The sequence below is a fragment of the Lotus japonicus genome, chromosome 1 (genome assembly GCF_012489685.1).
Source record: "Lotus japonicus ecotype B-129 chromosome 1, LjGifu_v1.2".
Classification (NCBI taxonomy): Eukaryota; Viridiplantae; Streptophyta; class Magnoliopsida; order Fabales; family Fabaceae; genus Lotus; species Lotus japonicus.
In genome coordinates this window covers 60,757,358-60,775,207 of record NC_080041.1, presented here as the reverse complement: position 1 = coordinate 60,775,207, position 17,850 = coordinate 60,757,358, and the positions used below count along the sequence as shown (strand labels likewise).

The 17,850-nt window shown below is 37.1% G+C and overlaps 1 protein-coding gene and 1 long non-coding RNA gene across 3 annotated transcripts; one reads left to right on the top strand and one right to left on the bottom strand.

Annotated features, from left to right (window-relative positions):
* Positions 1-1,114: 1,114 nt before the first annotated feature.
* On the bottom strand, positions 1,115-3,403 carry LOC130735570 (uncharacterized). Its single transcript, XR_009018506.1, has 3 exons — positions 3,074-3,403; positions 1,893-2,032; positions 1,115-1,556 (listed from the first exon to the last, which is right to left on the bottom strand). It is a non-coding gene; the product is annotated as an uncharacterized LOC130735570 (long non-coding RNA).
* A 5,382-nt stretch (positions 3,404-8,785) lies between these two features.
* Positions 8,786-15,132, top strand: LOC130735553 (uncharacterized). 2 transcript variants are annotated; one of them, XM_057587505.1, is made up of 2 exons: positions 8,786-8,975; positions 13,706-15,132. In XM_057587505.1, the coding sequence occupies exon 2, from the start codon at positions 13,719-13,721 to the stop codon at positions 14,688-14,690; it is 972 nt and encodes a 323-aa protein (XP_057443488.1). In that variant the 5' UTR covers positions 8,786-8,975; positions 13,706-13,718; the 3' UTR covers positions 14,691-15,132. The 2 variants fall into 2 exon arrangements, with proteins under 2 accessions (XP_057443488.1, XP_057443483.1); XM_057587500.1 differs by having other exon boundaries at positions 13,700-15,132.
* Positions 15,133-17,850: the final 2,718 nt, after the last annotated feature.

Genomic DNA, 17,850 nt, shown 5'->3' with positions numbered 1-17,850 from the left:
TGTAGAAATCGGGGAAATATATGGACTTGTGCAAGGCTTTAGCAGCAGCAGGAACGGACTAGACTTAGCTAGGGCTAATTGAACTGGCTTTTTTGGGTATATTTGGTCTGCTATGCATACCATTTTTTTGTAAATCTGGTACAATTTCACCACCATTTTCATGGTGATTTTGATCCATTTTTTGAACAATATTGTGGTGCAGAATTGGGCTGCTGTAAATTTTAATCCATTTTTTTGAACAACTTTGACTACCTTTCATGGTGGTACAATTATGCTTTATTTATATCATTTCCTTCAGGAAATCTTTTGTGTGGCAAATTATAAAATCGTTTTTACATATTATATGATATCAATGTATAATGTCATAGTGCTCTATGTATGATTAGTTTAAAAACCCTGTCAAAATTGTACTTAAAAGTTTGGCTTGTATAACTGTGTATAGGGTTCTTTATTTTAGAGAACAATCATGCAAGTTCATATGCAAGTTGTTAGCTTTTTTTTCAATGTTGGTCCCAAATCTTAGTATATAATGGTGTCTTTGTAATTTTATCAATTATATGTTTTCAATCTCAACCGTTTAGTTTTTTGATTATATATCTTGTGGATTAAAGCACATGTGCAGGGCTAAACAAGATTATATGATGGTGTACCTCATAACCCCCTTGAAACATGGTCGAGAAGAGAGTGAAAGGCTAAAGAAGCAAATCAGTGACTTTTATTCTTTTAATAGAAATCATGATATGTTGCGCGAATAATGAATTCAAACAAGTTGATCAAGTTCTCTTTCTACGTGACACACAAACCTAGCATTCTTGATGTGTAAATACTTTAGGCATCGAATATGATATGCAATATTATTAAGCTTTGTCTCATGGAAGCATTTAAAGTTCGTCTTTAGGAATTTGTGAATGTTTCGTTGGGTCACTAGAGGAAATTAATTTAAGCTCCTCAAACAAGCTACAACAAAATATATATTCACACATGGACCAGTTGGCTTAGCAGCATGGTTAAGTTTTTCCCATCATTCTACATTCAGAGTTAAAATGTTAAAGTTGAAAAACATAACAGATGATGGTATGCTGGTTTCGTATTCTAGCTAGAAGAGAGTGAAGGGTGCAAGAAGAAGCAAATAAGTGACTTCTATTCTTTTATTCTATCTATGTTACACACAACACAAACATAACAATCTCGATGGATAAGTACTTTAGTCATCGAGTGTTATGATATACAAATTTGTTAGAACAAAGGTTGCTACGAGGCAATCCCTTACACACAAGAAAACAAAACAAGAACAATGGTTGATCAAGGCATGATCTCATGGAAGCATGTAAAGTTCATCTTTAAGTGATTGTGAACTCTTAATTGGATATGAAGCAGCCTTCGCTATGCCACACCGACCTTCCTTTTCCTTTTCATTCTAATGTAACCTTCATCTCCCCATTCGGCTCCCTATGACTTTTCACTATCCAGTATTTTGTTTCATCTTCAGTTTCTCCATAGCCCACAACTGTTACTCCATGATCCAGGTCAGAGCCACAGACTCCAATAAATACTCCCTGAAATTATAGCATGTTTGGATCAACTTATCTTTCTCAGAGTCAATTATGGTAGAAGCTACTAATTAACTGAAGTTTCTCCCTAGAAATTTGTTTTTTGTATTGAAGGAAAAGTGCGATCTCACTGTTTGGGATTCTCCCCCTCCTGAGGTTGCTCAGTTGAGGGAGTTAGGACAGTCTGTTTGTTTTCTTGTGTTGTCTTTATTTTCGTAATCTACCAAAAAAAAAAATCAAGCAGAATCATATGTTTGATGGTGATTATAGTTATTTTGATTTCAAAAACTATTCAACAAAATTTCCAATGAAGAGGTGGATTAGCATTAGAAATTAATGTACCTCAGAATATAACTGGAAATCAAGACCCCTTGCATCAATGGTTACAGATACAGGTTGGTTTGCAGCTGCTATGAGCAATGCAGTCTCATTGTTCTGTGGAACAGTCCCGTGGCCATCAATTGACACTGCTGGTTCATCACCTGCAGTTTGAATGATTTATGCACCTTTAAACAGTTTCCCCATCACTTAATGAATTAAATTCACACAGTAAAAAGTAAAAACAGAAGAAAAAACTGAAAATGAAGGGGACCTTAAGCCCAAACATAATTCGATGTTGCATCTTACCAAGATGACCCTGCTTTGCGGCAACATGGAATGGATCATAGCCATTTCTGGCCACATTGGAAGCAATTTGCAGGTCCACGCATTTCAGTATCTCGCTAACAACCTGTGATGCATGGGTACGGCTGTTTTGGCCACATACCCGTACCGGGTACGTACCCGGTACGCATACGCTGTGGGTACGTACCCGGTACCTACCCGTTCCAAAAAAAAATGGTTCCTGGCTCAAAACGACGACGTTTTGCCTTTTATTTTTCCTGGCTCAAAACGACGTCGTTTTGGCCTTTATATTTTTTTTTCCTGGCTCAAAACGACGACGTTTTGCCTTTTTTTTTGCATAATTTATTTATATTTAAATAATATGTATATTTTATTATATATTATATTTAAAAAAATATACATATATCTAACGTACCTGTACCTGTACCCCTGTTTTTTTAAAAATCGCGTACCGCGTACCCAATACCGTACCCGTACCCGTGCAACACAGCTAACAACCAAAGCATGCCCATTCTCTGAAGCCACATAAAGAGGGATCTCCCCCTCTAGGTTCTAATTTGCCAACAAATCCTTGGACTCATAATTAGAACAATTCAAATCTCTTTTACTCTACTCAAGTTCTCTACACGAATCCACGTATAAACCAATACTACACTACTTCTAAACAAGTACCAGAAATTTCCCAAAATTATAAAATTAGGGTTCCTAAGTTACCAATTTGCAGAAATTATCTAAAATTTTCCCATTTCCAATCCAATTACCCCAATCGGAAAATGAAGGATTCTAATTGCACCTAAAACGGTTTCAATGAACAACATCCAAGGACCACATAATACCTACCCGTTTCAGATTCAGAAGAAGAAACGAAAAATCGGCGATAAATGAGAAGAGATTATTACCTCAAAGGCTCAAACCACGAACACGAACATTTTCCTCTTCGTGAACCACTTCCTTTCTTTAGTTCGTCCACCTACTGGGATGAACAAGACAAGCGGCCTGGACGTTTGAGAAGAACCAGTGGCGAACTCGCTGTCGCTGATGCGCTCACTGGGCACGGAGGAGGATGAATCAGTGGTAAACTCGCCGAATTTGCAGTTGGTGTGGTCGCTTGGTGACAACAATGATGAGGTTAGGGCCACAATCGACGGTGACAGTGATACCCATGGTGGCCCAGAGCTTCAAGAACAAAACCTCTACCATAAACCCTAATCTAATCGTTGACCAAAAAAAAAAAACCCTAATCTAATCTTTCATGAACACAGTTGGTAAAATCTAGCAAGGTTTTTTTAACTCGGTTTTTATTTTCTTTTACCTCATCTTATGGATCAACTTAAAAATAAATGAAGTTAGGGGCAGAATCATTATTTACAAAAGTGAAAAACATATAACTATTATCAGGGATTAAAAAAAATCAAAATAAGTGTAATAATCTCACTGGTCAATCAGATTCCCGTACGGTACCCATAAAAATTTGGGTAAATAGTCAATTTAGTCTCTGAAAGTGTCTATCGCCTTCAACTTCGTCCCTAAACTTTCAAAATGACGTCTGTGGTCCTTGGATGTACCAAATCTCCCTCATCCGTCATCCCTGGGTTAAAAAAAGTTCACGTCCATTAACCGAAGGCTGAGTTGAATTTTTTATTTCAAGACTAGGCTTATATGGAATTTGAATATTGATAAAGTTTTAAAAACTTCGATTTAATCCCTATGGTTGAAAATAAATTCTTTTTCTCCTCATCTTCCTCTACCTGTCCCCTCTCCATCTGGGTTGAAAAGAAACTCTTCTCATGTATTGTGTAACACCCTGATTTCCGGGTGTCACTTAGTAACTTGAAAATAAAATAAAACGGAAAATGCAGGTATATTTTTTTTTCGTTTTCTTTTAGAATAAAGAACATTTTAAACTAAAGACTCAACCCCAAAATGCGATAAACATAAACTAATATACAATACTATTACAGTCCTGTTGTAACTAAAAACATCGTCACGAGTATCCTCAAGTGACGGCAAGGTTTACAAGTTTTCAGAAAGCATAATTAGTTCGAAATATTATACAAGTGACAGAAAGGAATAGTCAGCCCCAGATGGCCTCCTCTAGACCTCTACAACCGACTACTCCATGTGATTCCCAACTACGGAGAACCACACGAAAGTAACGTGTCGGGGACCTACCCTGCCCCAAAATATGAATGACGAATCAGAGCTATGACAGTAACAACCAACTCAAAAGACTCTAACCACCCATATCCCACACTACTATCATCGACCCTCCCTCGATCAGGCATGAAGTCCGGGTCCTCGTCGAAAGGATCAGTAATAGTCATTTCGCTCCGGGTCTTTCCCGCACAACGAATCATCACGAACCGGCTGACGGACGCCTGGCAGCAGGCCGACCGCCCAAACACAAACATACAACCAAAGCCAAGGCGCTAGGGTCAACTTACAGAATACAATAGATATACAATCAACATGCGATAAAGGGGGTATATATATATGTTGTATATGTACATATAAGTTATGTATTGCCTAGCCTAAGGTATATACATAGCATGTTATCGAATCTCTTACACAATTCAATCATCAAATCATCAAATCTCAACAACTATAGTTAGAGTGCATGATATGACATACAACGTCAATCATAATAAGATGCATTGAGTGCCAATGCAGCATATGCTGACACAAATCCGAATAACGTCACTCTGCTTGGCGACGGGACAAACCAACGGTATTGCCACTTAAAGGTTGGGCACCTCGAGACGGTCGTAACACTGGCCTCGTGTTTAACCATTTCTGCTCGGGCGTCGCTTATCACCTTTGGCTATAGTCAAGACGATCCAACTCTACACGGTTCGACCATTTCTGCTTGCTATGCCGGACCTCAACAGGAGCGATACAACTCTACACGGATGATCGTTACATCCTGTTGTGCCAGGTATAGTCAGGACCGATTCAACTCTACACGGCTGATTGTTGCTTCCTGCTACACCGAAGTACTCCACTTGACACTTCATCGTGTGTATGCATGTGTGCAATATGATTAGCAAAACAACGATTCGTCCTCACAGTTAAAAATTGGTTCATTGACCAGAGGCTTCTACAACGAGAAACCTAGGCTATAGTCAAGTCGGTTGTGACCCTACGGGTTTAACCATCCTGCTTGCTACGCCAGACATCAACAGGAACGATACAACTCTACGCGGCTGACCGTCACTTCCCGTTGTGCCAAGAGTACTCTACTAGGTACCTTACTAACGCCCAGACCCTTGGCTAAAGCCCGTCTTCAGATTCTTTTCCATAAAATGAGTTCCCTTAAAAAAAGTTCTCTTATTAGGTAAAATGTTCCATCGTAAGTTAGTCCATTATGTCGTTAATTCCAAAGTTCAGTTTTCATTTCCAACACCTTTCAAAATAAAGTTCCCAAAGCTAGGATCACCGACCCATTCCCGTTTTCCAAACTCACTTTCATTCCTAAGTCTTTTCCGTTGAATCATCGTCATTAATTAAAAGCATTATATTCTTAATAAATATATTATGGATTTATTTACATAAAACAGATTATGATTATTTTCGGTCCAAAACTCTATAAGTTCAAAGTTCCCATCAAACCCAAATAACTCCCCGAGAAAACACTAGATCCCCTAAAACAATAAAGGTTCAAACCTTGGTTCGACCTAACAAACATTCCCAAAACAAACCCGTCATTGTCATGACGAAGATAAGTGTATTCTACACTCCAAAAGTGGCATCAAAATGCACGAATATAGTCAGCACAATTTAATCATAAACGCAAATACATCAAGCTCTATCGAGCGATGAATCAATATGGCAGTGCTGTAAACATAACCTTGTCATATCCACTAGAAAGCGATAAGACAGAAACCAGTAAACGGTCAAAGTCTCTCAGATAACGGAGACACACGTCTCATATAAGTTCACTCGGCCGAAGCCTCCAGAAATCATTTTCTCAGTTCCAAGCAATAATCAAAATCAAAGCAATATTCAATATCAACACAATAACCAAGTCGAATTGATCGACGCCTGATAGCATTAGCTAGCAAGTAAGTTGCCCTAACCTCGAGTTGCTCCAGTCTCGTGGTCTAGGTTTTCTTCACACAATTGCTCTGAGAAACCCAAAGTTCCTTCAACTGAACCTCAGAGAAAACAAAGCAGAAATCCAAACAAAATCGATTAGCTCGATCACAACACAGCTAATTAACGATAGACAAAGCATTAAAGCTTCAGAATACAACAGTCGAGTACGAAAGGACAAGTTTTCGCAAACGAAAAACTCCCCTCCCCCCCCCCCACACAAACATGCTCTCGACCACAAGAGGAAAAAGGCTCCGGCTCTTTTTCTTCGATCTAATTTAATTACAAGGTAGTTTTAGGGTAAAACTAGAGTAAAGAAACTATCGGAAAAATTTTCGGACGATCGGATCAAAATACGGCTATTCAGGGGTGTTTTGGTCCAAAATAAAAGCTCAAAAACTCAAAGTTAAAACTTCGGAAAACAAATTTGATAGCGATGTTCCTAACGACATTTGTAGCAACTAATCCTAAAGGCACTAAGTCGGATTGCGACTTTTCGACATTAAAGTTTCAATAAGTCGCAAAAAGGGTTTTTACACAGTTTTTCAGATCTTTGACAACTCGATCGAAATTGGCGAATAACGGCGAGTGTTCTAGCTTGTTGGGCAAGCATAGAAGATATCCCAACAGAAAAATCAGGAAAAATGGACAGTTTTACGAAAAGCTCGAAACTTTGAGCACAGAAATAGCTAAAGAAACGCAGTAAAAAGAACGATCAGAGGTAAGAATCAAGCTAGTTACCTCGATACCTTGAAGTAGGGACGAACAGCTCGAAGATCGGTCAAGTTTCGGCGAAATTCTCTCCTCCTTTCTCTCCTCAACTCGCGGCCACAAATGGGAAGAATGGGAGATATTTTGATTTTTTTACTATTTATAGGAAGGTGAAATCGCGGGAAAATGAAAATTTCGCGATTCCGATTTTTGCAGCACGTTCATCGGTGCATTCTAAGCGAGATTCTGGCGACAGAATTCCAGAACTCAAAACAAATCTCTAGGATTAGGGAAAAACGATCCAAAACGATCCAAAAGCGGTGTAAGTTAATCTGTCCCGAAAAACTACTTTTTGCTGTGAAGGTCAGACGACAAAACTCCGTTCTGAAGAAAGATTGGAAACATCGAAACAACTCTGGCAAAGCGGATAGAAACTTCGTTAAAAGCTCCAAATAGAAAAAGTCTTCATTCAGTGATTGAATTTAGGGTTTTTGAAGCAAAGAAATTAGCGTCGTCGGACTTCCGAGAAGTGAATACTATCGTGCGTACAGTCCAGGGTTCCGAAATGAAACACTGGTCGAAGGAAAAATAAAGAGAACTTCTTATTTTTCCAATGTGGACTGGGCGGGACAAAAAGAATGTTCATGCCCGCCCAAATCAAGCAATCAGACGAACGAAATCAGCCTTGGCGGGATTCACAGAATAACATTGAATTCCGCCCGCCCTTTAGATAGGCCCACACGCCACCTGAAAGATTCCTTTAGATTTGTCTTATATGTATAAAGGCTTGGGCCCCGGTTGTCAGGCCCAAGTACAGCAAAAGTCCACATCATGATCATTCCCTCTATAAAAGGAGAGGTCAACACCTTGTAAAAAGTACCTTTTGAACATTCAATGAGAATATTCCTTTTGTGATATTTTTAGTACTCTGCTAGGGTTTACTTTCTGTCAGTCTTCTACGTCAGATCTCCCTAGTACAGAACACAAGGATTTAGAATTTCGCTTAAACGTTGCTTTAAGAGCGGAATTAGCCTATTCTGGACACTCTCGCCATAAGGCAGGTGTGCAGACGACTCGTACTAACTCCTAAAACGACTATAAAACATTCCTCAAGCAATTCCTGAACTTTCTTCTTCATTAATCTTTCTCAAACGGCGAACTCCTGTCACGCTTACACTGATTCTACGCTTGAGTCGGAAAAGTAACTAGTTCTGCAATTCCAGGTCTTACATATTGTTTGTATTTATCTTTCTTGGGTTTGGGGATTTTTATGTTGCAAAGGATTTTGGGTGGGTTGGGGTTTTTGGTTTGTTCTTTTTCTTTTTGGAATTTTTTTGAAGAAGCATGGTGAAGAAGATGGAATGACTATTTTTTTTTTGTCCTTTAGCCATCAGTCTCCGCAGGGGAAAGGGGCCCTACGTGAATAATCTGGCTCTGGATACGGTAGTGATGTTCCTGACCACAAATGTATTATTTTTTACCCGGGCCAGGAGCTTAGGCGAAATCCCTTAAGGAAATGCATATTCACCATTTGTGCCACCCCTTGTGGTTGATGGTGGAATGACTATGAAGAAGATGAAACAGGGCATGAATGTTTCTACATTTTCCAAAAAATCGTTACTTTTTTTACGGAAAAATAACGAGAGACCAAAACTGTTGACGGACACTTACATGGGGTAGCGAAATGCTATTTTTAAATTTTAAGGACTCCGTTTGCACATTTTTCAAACCAGGGGACCAAAAGTGCTAATAACACAAGAATAATTTTGGGGTGAGGTTGATGGCGTTTATAAAGGAAAGGTGAAAAGGAGAGACGGAAGCTTTCATAGGGGTAGCAGTTGCAGCACGTCACCCGGTTATTTGGATTTTTGGAGAAACGTGAGCGCGAAGATCGGACGCTCTTCCCGATTTCCCTTCCACCCTTCACTCCACACTTCCAGACCAAACCAAACCAAACCAGACGATTCCTCTCGAAGCGACGTCGTTCGTTCATCCCAGGTACTCCTCGCTCTCGATTCATTTCGATTTTCTGATCTCTGATGCCTGTGAATATTTTATGTATTGTGCTTTTAGATCGATCTCGCTGTTTAGGATTTGTGAATTACCAGCGTTGGATTCTGTTTTACCTTGTTTCTAAAGTGGATTTCATGATCTTGAATTGCACGGGTGTAGATGTGTTTTTAAAACTTCATATTGTATTGCTAGGTAGATCTAAATGTGAATAATTTGACTTGTTTGTTTGGATGATTACCTTTTTGCTCTGTGGCCAATGTTGGTCCTGGAAAGTGCCGCTTGATTGTTGTCATGATATATGTGTGTGCTTTGGTGCTTTTGGTACGCTGATTTTAGTACGGACACTTCTGGTAAGGGGAGTGTCCGCGTGTCACGCGACGACAGGTGTTGGAATTGTCCGAATAAAAAATTATTTTTCTTCGGCTTGGACACCGCTAGGACACAACTTGAACACTAAGCCGACACTCCTTCATGGCTAGACATTTGAAGTGTGTGATTCTGTGTTCTTGGGAGTTTTTGTGCTGTTTTTTCCCATGAGTTTCTTCCATTCTTGTGATTTTCAATGGTTTGTTTGAACTTTGAACCCAATACACTATTTTTTTCTATGCCCCATTCACCTGTTTTTGAAAATAAATATATTAGGGCCTGTTTGATCCAGTTTTTGAAAACTTTTTTCTGATTTTAAAAACATCAAATTCAAATAGTTTTTTCTTTAAAAACAGTTTTCAAAAACAGTTTTTAAATACTGTTTTCGGAAACTGCAATCTAAAAGACCCCCTTAATCTATTTTTTAAGGGTTTAGGGGTGTCCTGCTTTTTTTATTTTAGCTGCGTCTATGTCGTGTCCTGTGTCTATGTTGGAGTCAATACTGCATAGGAACTTGCTGGTAGAAACTTCTATCGGATACCATATTGTCTTTATGACCTCACTTTAGTTTTAGAATGAAATATGGATCCTTTGTTTTTCAGTTCCACCGTGGAATTTTCAGAATTTTAAGGTATCCCATGGATCTGTTGAATGTGATATTGCTTTTCATAAGTTCACATTGCATTTGCATCACAAACTTGTAATTCCAGATGCTATGATTGGTGAAAAAGTGGTTGCTCACTGAATAAACTTGAAAATTTCAGAAAGCTGCTAGTTAATGTTGATTGATTATGATTTAGCTTTTAATTCCTTCATTTACATTTGAGATGGTATATGTGAAAACCTGTGGACATTGAAATTGAATGGAAAACTTGCTACTCATTTTTTATGGACTGTTTGCAATGCTAGCACTACTTAGAGAATTTGTGCACTAGCTACTATTCATTTGCTTCCTATCTGCTTCCTTGAATGTCTTTATTTTTTTGAGGATGAATTACACTGCACTCCCTTAAGAGATTCTTAAATCACACTGCTCTCCTTTCTATTTTAAGAATTACAATCGCCTAGAGATGTAGCGTGTGATTGGATACCAGTAAGCACATTCATCCCAATCTATAACAGCTTTGACTCGAAAATCAAAATAGGTGCTAACGGGTTCCAAACATACATGTAGTTCATTTTAATGTAAATCTCTCTCTCTCTCTCTCATATTCGCAACATTATTGGCAGTTGGTTTTGAAACCGATAATAGGGTATTCAAAACTTTACTCCCTCCGGTCCTATTTATAAGCAACAAAAAAAAAATTCACATAGTTTAAGAAATGTAGTTAAACTAGATAAAATGCATTAAATTTGTCTTAAATTAAAATGAACTTCCAAAATTACCCTTTGTTATTAGTGTTGGAAAGTGGATAAGAGAGAGAATAATTAATGAGACACATTTTACAAGTTAGAATTAATAAGGGCATCATTGGAAAAAATTAATTAATATAGCTCAAACTTTCATTTGGTTCTTATAAAAAGGACCAAGATTTTTCTTCTCTTTCATGCTTATAAATAGGACCGGAGGGAGTATTTCATTTTCTGTTGACCTAAAATCAGTATAAGGGTATTGGAAATTCATTGTTAGTGTCTTAGACTCTTAGTGACACTGAAAATTGCAGGGTAAGGAAAATTGTCCCCGTAAACCTGTTCATAGTTCCTTACGATCACAGCACTGCTAAGAGGTTCCCTTACATTACCGTGAACTAGAGTGTATCTCATTTCATTTCTCTCAAGGGACAAGAGTCTAATTTTAAAATTAGAGGGAAGGGCAATGTAATTTAAGCATATCGTAGGGGAGGAAGTTGTAAATTATCCTTTTGATAATGATTCTCTCTCCATCTAGGCAGTTTTCAACTTCAAAATCCAAAACAATAAACCATTAGTTCCATGGAAAAATGCAAATGAACTACGTTATTTCAGCCCTTATGTGAATATGCTTTTCATCATCTAGGAATCAAATATTATTTCAGCCGTTATGTTAATATGCTTTACATTAGTTCAATGGAAATTTTTTGCTGTTTTTTAAACAGAAAAGAATATAGAAGAGAGAGCTGATTGCCCTTCTCTCCAAAGATCCACTTCAAATTTTAAATGAAATCAAACCTTACTTGGTCCCTGCTTCATCGATTCGTGCGAGGTTTCTTCCCCAGCAAAGAAATGTCGCTCCCTCTTTCTCTCCCTTCTTCTGTGTGTTGTTTTGCTCTCAGTTTTGGTCCCCCTCGTCTCTCCGACACCTACTCTCATGTGTTTTCTACTATGTAATTTTTTTGTTGCTGGTTGCTGCTGCTGTATAATTTTTTTTATTAAGCTAATGTTTCAGACATATAAGAAAGTGGAGAAGGATGTCACATGATGTAACTGCTGTGAGTGTACCGCCCCACACCGATTCATGATTCGAATCTCAATTCAATAACCATGATTTGGACCGTGTGATTTTAGTCCCTCCATTTTTTTTTGAGCTAATCAAGTCCCTCTACTTTTAAGATCAATCAGATTTGGTCATTCTGTCAATTTAAAATCTTCATATATGAGAGAGAGAGAGAGAGAGAGTTTATGATGGATAGGAGATATGAAATTATTTTAAAATCTTCATTTTCTTTTCAAATACTTTAGGGTTTATGATGGATAGGAGATATGAAATTATTTTAAAAGTTTAATAATAAGAAATACTGTGAAATTTTGAAGGATTTGTAGGATGAGATTAGGGTTTAATGAGAGGAAAATTTGGGATTTTTAATTTTTTTGTTGAAATTTAATCTTTTATTTGTCAGTTTTTAGGGAGTAGAAGGTCTACAATGATGAAATTGATTCAATTTATGAAGCCTTCACTTAGAAATTGAGAGTTTGCAAGTTTTAAGCAAGAATAAAAGTGAATGGAGTGATGTGATTGTAACAATTTACAAAACCAGGGTACTTAATCTGCCCAGGAATAATTTGGGGGACCAAAATCAGACATCAATCATATAAGAGGGACTGAGTGCAATTTAGCCTATATTTTTCTTATTCTTTTGTTTGCCATTTGATTTAAGCTGAGTGACTTTGTTATAGGGTTGTTGGTTGTAGAAGACTCTTCAATACTTGTTTATATTTAATTGGCTTAAAGACCATATTTAGGAATTTGTTGACTGAACTCAGACTTCTAAAGGCTACTGAATACTTCTTCTTGTTGTCTGCATGTAATTAATACATTAAAAATCATCATCAACCTTTATTTATCTGCATATTTGTGTCATTGTTGAGAACTTTTGGTTCGTTTGTTTTTTTGTTCTTTGCTATGGATGGTACTTAGAACCTTTTTTGTAGAATAAATTTGGGTTGTTATTCCTGAATTTCTCATTGCATCCAATGTATATATTTTTCCAATTTGCTGAAAGATGAAGTTTTGTAGTTTACTGTGTTATTTAACCTATTTTCGATTGTTCGTATAAATAGGATGAGGAGCTTATGGTAGAGTTTCATTCATGTGGGTTGTGCCTTCTCTATGAATCATGTGATAAATGCTAATTCCTATGAGCATGATGACATGTTGTAGCATTTTTACATGTTACTTAGAAATGTGCTTTATATTATTTTTCAACTTAATACTGCTGTTTGTGGCTTATATGTAGAGCTACAAATGCTGCAGAGGATGATGGAGTTACTCTGATTTTTTTTACATCCCTTTTTGAGGCCAAAAATATTAGTGTGGCAAGACCTTTATAGGTTTTGTTAAATATTATACAAAGTCATAAGATTATATCAAATCACTAATGTTCTATGAATCATATGATTAATGCTAATTGGTATTAGCAATGATAACATTTCGTAGTATTCCTAATTATTACTTTGATATGTGCGTCTAATGATTTTCAACCTTAATACTCTCATTTGTGGGTTAGATGGGGCTACTAAAACTGCAAAGAACAATGGAATTACTGTAAATATAACCTCTTTAAGGACCTCTTTATAGGTTTCGTTAAACATTACTAAAAAGTCATTTATATGATATCACATCAGAAATGTACTATTATGAATCATATGATTAATGCCAATTGCTGTGTGCAGGGTTACATATCCTAGTTTTTCTATTTATCTCTAAACAAGGGGCTGGATATGATATTCGACTTCAAAAATACAATTTATAGCTTAGTTTTAGCTACAAAAGCTGCAGAGTAGCAGACAATGATTGAATTGCTTGATATTTTTGCATCATAAATGAACTTTTAGAGTTTAGACATTGGATTTATTGGTTATGGAATGACTTATTGTGTTATGACTTACCTCCTTTTTTATATGTGTATAATTCTTCCCCTGATCAGTCTCAGGTGCAGTTTGTAAATGGCTAAAGTTGGTAAGATGCGGTGCAAGTCCCAAACTCGAGGTCACAGGGAAACCCCATATCTTTTATCTTGTGCAAGAAAAAATCCGAAAAGTATTAAAGTAAAGAAAGGCTTTTCTAAAGCATCAGAAAAGAAAGATTGGAAAGATGCAACCTGCTCAGTCTGTATGGAGGTCCCCCACAATGCTATCCTTCTCCTTTGTTCATCATATAACAAGGGTTGTCGTCCTTATATGTGTGCTACAAGCCATCGCTATTCGAACTGTTTTGAACAGTATAAAAAGGCATACACGAAAGCAACATCTGTTCAAGAAACAGATGATCCAAATTTTGATTTAGGTGCAGGTGATCCTAATGACAATACAAAAGTTCCTGAACTTCTTTGCCCCCTTTGTCGCCGGCAGGTGAAGGGATGGACAGTGGTTGAAGCAGCCCGGAAGTCTATGAATGCCAAGAAAAGAAGCTGTATGAAAGATGATTGCTCTTTTGTGGGGAACTACAAGGAGCTTAGGAAGCATGTTAGGTCTATGCATCCATTTTCACGACCACGAGAGGTGGATCCTGTACGAGAAGAAAAATGGAAGAGATTTGAGGGTGAAAGAGAAAGGAGTGATGTGATCAGTACAATTTTATCTTCAACACCTGGTGCTATGGTACTGGGGGATTATGTGCTTGAGCCAAATGACCATGCTTTTTACAGTGATGAGTATGATTCTGATTCTGATGAGGAATATTTGGAGGATGATTTTTTCTCCATGAGGACCATTGGTTTGGGGAGTACTAGCCGCTTTTTGTCAAATATTAGGTATAACCAGATTCAGGGTCATGCTGCTGATTCTTTTGATGTTGATCATTTTGGTTTGCGGAGTGTTGCATCTACAGGTTCTGCTGCTGCCTCTGGACGTGGAATCCACAGGCTGCTGTTTGAAAGGTCTCGAAGAAGACGGAGGCATAGGATACCAGGCAGGTAAATTCAGAGATGTCGAGAAAGAGCTGCTCTTCTGCAATAGTACACCAATGGCCTTGTCATGGCTTGTTTAGTTGCTGTGCAAGCACATTTTTTATAATTTAATTGGCAGAGTATAGCAGTTGACCTACTTTCTAGCAATGTACCATCTCAAGACTTTTCATTTCATGGTTTTAGTTTTTCAAATAGACTGTACAAAAGGCAAATTTAGAATGCTCATTGCCTCTGGTTTCTAGGTTTAGGAGATTCAGGTCATTATGATTGTTAAATCCTATAAGTTGGACTGGTTGTCATTTGGTCATGCAAGGCGGTGAATTGAACAGGTAATCCGCGAGAGGTGTCCCAAATAATTTTGTTTTGAACTGATGCTTTATTCTTCCTGTGATGATTTGTTATTGTACAGTTTGAATTATTGTATAATAATTCATCTTTGATAGTGTTCGGAATATGAAATGTCTATGTGGTGTACTGCATCAAGTTTGACCCACTTTTATTGGTAGTGCTGGTCTTTGAGTTGATGTGGTACGGTAATTTGAATTTTTGACTAATGTTTCTGGGAGATCTGAACAGTATTTTTTGAAGAATATCTTGCCTTTTTTTTTCTTTATTAACACAAAATTTTGCTTTAGTTGAGAGACTTGGGGTCTCCCCAATTTCAACTCTGCAATCCTAGACTCCCCACTTTGTTTCCTTCCTCTTATTTATATCTCCAACTACTAATGGTTTTAGGTTTGCTAACAGTTTTAAACTTAGTTAAAACCTGGCCCTATTATATCAAAATCATAATGGATATGATCAGTAGTTCAGTACTGAAAATGGTGAGCATTGGTTGAAGTCCTTACTGATTAGTGATAAGGACTCCTGGGTGAGACTTTGGATGCTGCATACAACACTGTATGATACAGAATGGTCTCTTAGATGTTACTATTCTAGTCAACAAGTCTTAGTTTAAGCTCTATTTTTAGGATTTTTGGCTCCTTCCGTAAAGAGTGAACGCTTGGAAAGTGTATTGGGAAATCAATGGATTGAGATTGTGATAAAATACGGACATGTATAACTAATTGTAAAATAATGAAAGTTTCAACTGATGGCACACTTGAGTTTAGACAAGTCACTTCCTTGCATCCATTTGATTCATTCTCCGATAGAACAGTAGATTACAGAATTGCTCATTTGTTGAACTGCTTGCTAGCCATCAAGTAGAAGAGGCTATTATGTGTATGGGAACAGGGTAGTAATATGCTTGGGGCGTGCCTGTCTTGTGCCTTTGATGACAATTGACAAGAAAATAGAACTAAACTTTGGTGTCAGCTTATGCCTTCATGTATTGCTACAGAGCACTGGCTCTGGCTAAATACAAAACCCCACACTTCCCTTGAGGTGTGCAACAGCAAACTGCAAATGTCTACTTTTGTATTTGGATATGAGTTTAACATGTACGACTTTCAATCATAATTTTTAAGAAAACTTTCATTAACATTTTATGTTGAACTGCATGCTAATATCCATTTAGACTAGCGGTGGCTGATGTTATTGGACTCTTGATAAACAAATTTCTACCCGACCAGTTTAACGTATAGCCCACATCTATTCCAGAATGTCATTCGGGGAATGGTCATAGACATACGGTTTGATATTTACACACGTAAATATATGGATGTCACAAATAAAGTCTAGCATAGCTGATAAATAATTAGGCTCCTTAAACATCTATTTAACAATTCAATTCTCAGGGATTAATCTCATGCGTGGACGTTTCTCTTTAAATTGACAAAGATAGGTGAATACGTGTTACTCTCTCCAACATTATCAAACTTTTCGCTATCATGGCTACAATAACCATTAATATCGGATCTAATGCAATCAGTTTTCATTTTTCAACTACTCATTAAGTCAATAATATATACCTATTATTTTTTCTAGTTTAATCTTCATCAGTTTCAAGCTGGAAATTCCAGCTATAACCAAATGTTAAATCACATTGAAAAATAGAAGAAATAACATGTTTCTGTTCATTGGTTTCTCCACATAAGACCACCCACGACCTTTATCTTCTTCTCCCCTAGATTTCCTTGCACGATAACTGTCTCCACATGTTCTTCATTTTACCCTGCAAGTAAAATAAAACCATCAAACCACACAGTTTACACACAAATCAAAGAAATCAAATCCGAATCAAAATAGTGAAGAACACAATTAGACAGAATCATATAAAAGAAAACACGATGAGTCTCAAACTCTCAATGTGGTACCAAAATTTGTGGAGAGATTTTCCAGCTGGATTTCCTTTCACCTTCTTTGCTCTCTTTTGATGCCACTGGTTCATTTCCGCATCGATCACTTGAGCAGATTCGAACCGGTTGATTCAACCACACACCCTTCTGCTACAAAAATTCCAATTTTGATTCTGCGATTGCATACCCATCATTGGTATTTAAAAATTTCCGAACATACCTTGCTTTTAATTTTATGCTGTGGCTGATTGGTGATCAATGGTACATTGTCGGATCCTGCATTTCGAAGATGTTGAGAGTAAGCAAGAAGCAGAGCACGACGATCATAGCCATGTGTTCCTGCGGCTATAGGCCTTCGGAGATTTGCATGTGGCTCTGTTTTCTTTGTGCGAGTTGTTGTCGATTCCACATACACTGTGATCACCACCCCGTTTGCATTGGTTTTTCTGGCACCAACACTTTCACTCTGTTTCTTCTTCCCTATCAGAGCCATGTCTGAATTTCTGTGGACAGATGAATCGCCAGTGATGAAATTTGGAATTGAAACTTGTCTCAAACGAACACGATCATATCAATTTTAATGTCAAGAAGCAAGATTAAAATCATGGGAGATAAAGGATTTTAAATTTTTAATGCGAGTGAGTTCTCTATCCACATATGAATTTCTCAGGAAAAAAAAATCAGGAAAAACGGATTTTGGAATTAAAAACTTACTTTTAATAAATATATCCAGAATAGTAATTCATTGAAAATTTATTCATTTTTTTTTTGTTATAAGAGGAAAATGAAAATTTATTAATATAAAAATAAGTGACGTATTGAAGATAAATTTAAATATTTTAAATATTAGATTCGTTAATAGTTTTTTTTTGAAACTCTGCTCATTAGTTTTTTTTTTTTTTGAAACTTTGGTTAATAGTTTAACTTTAT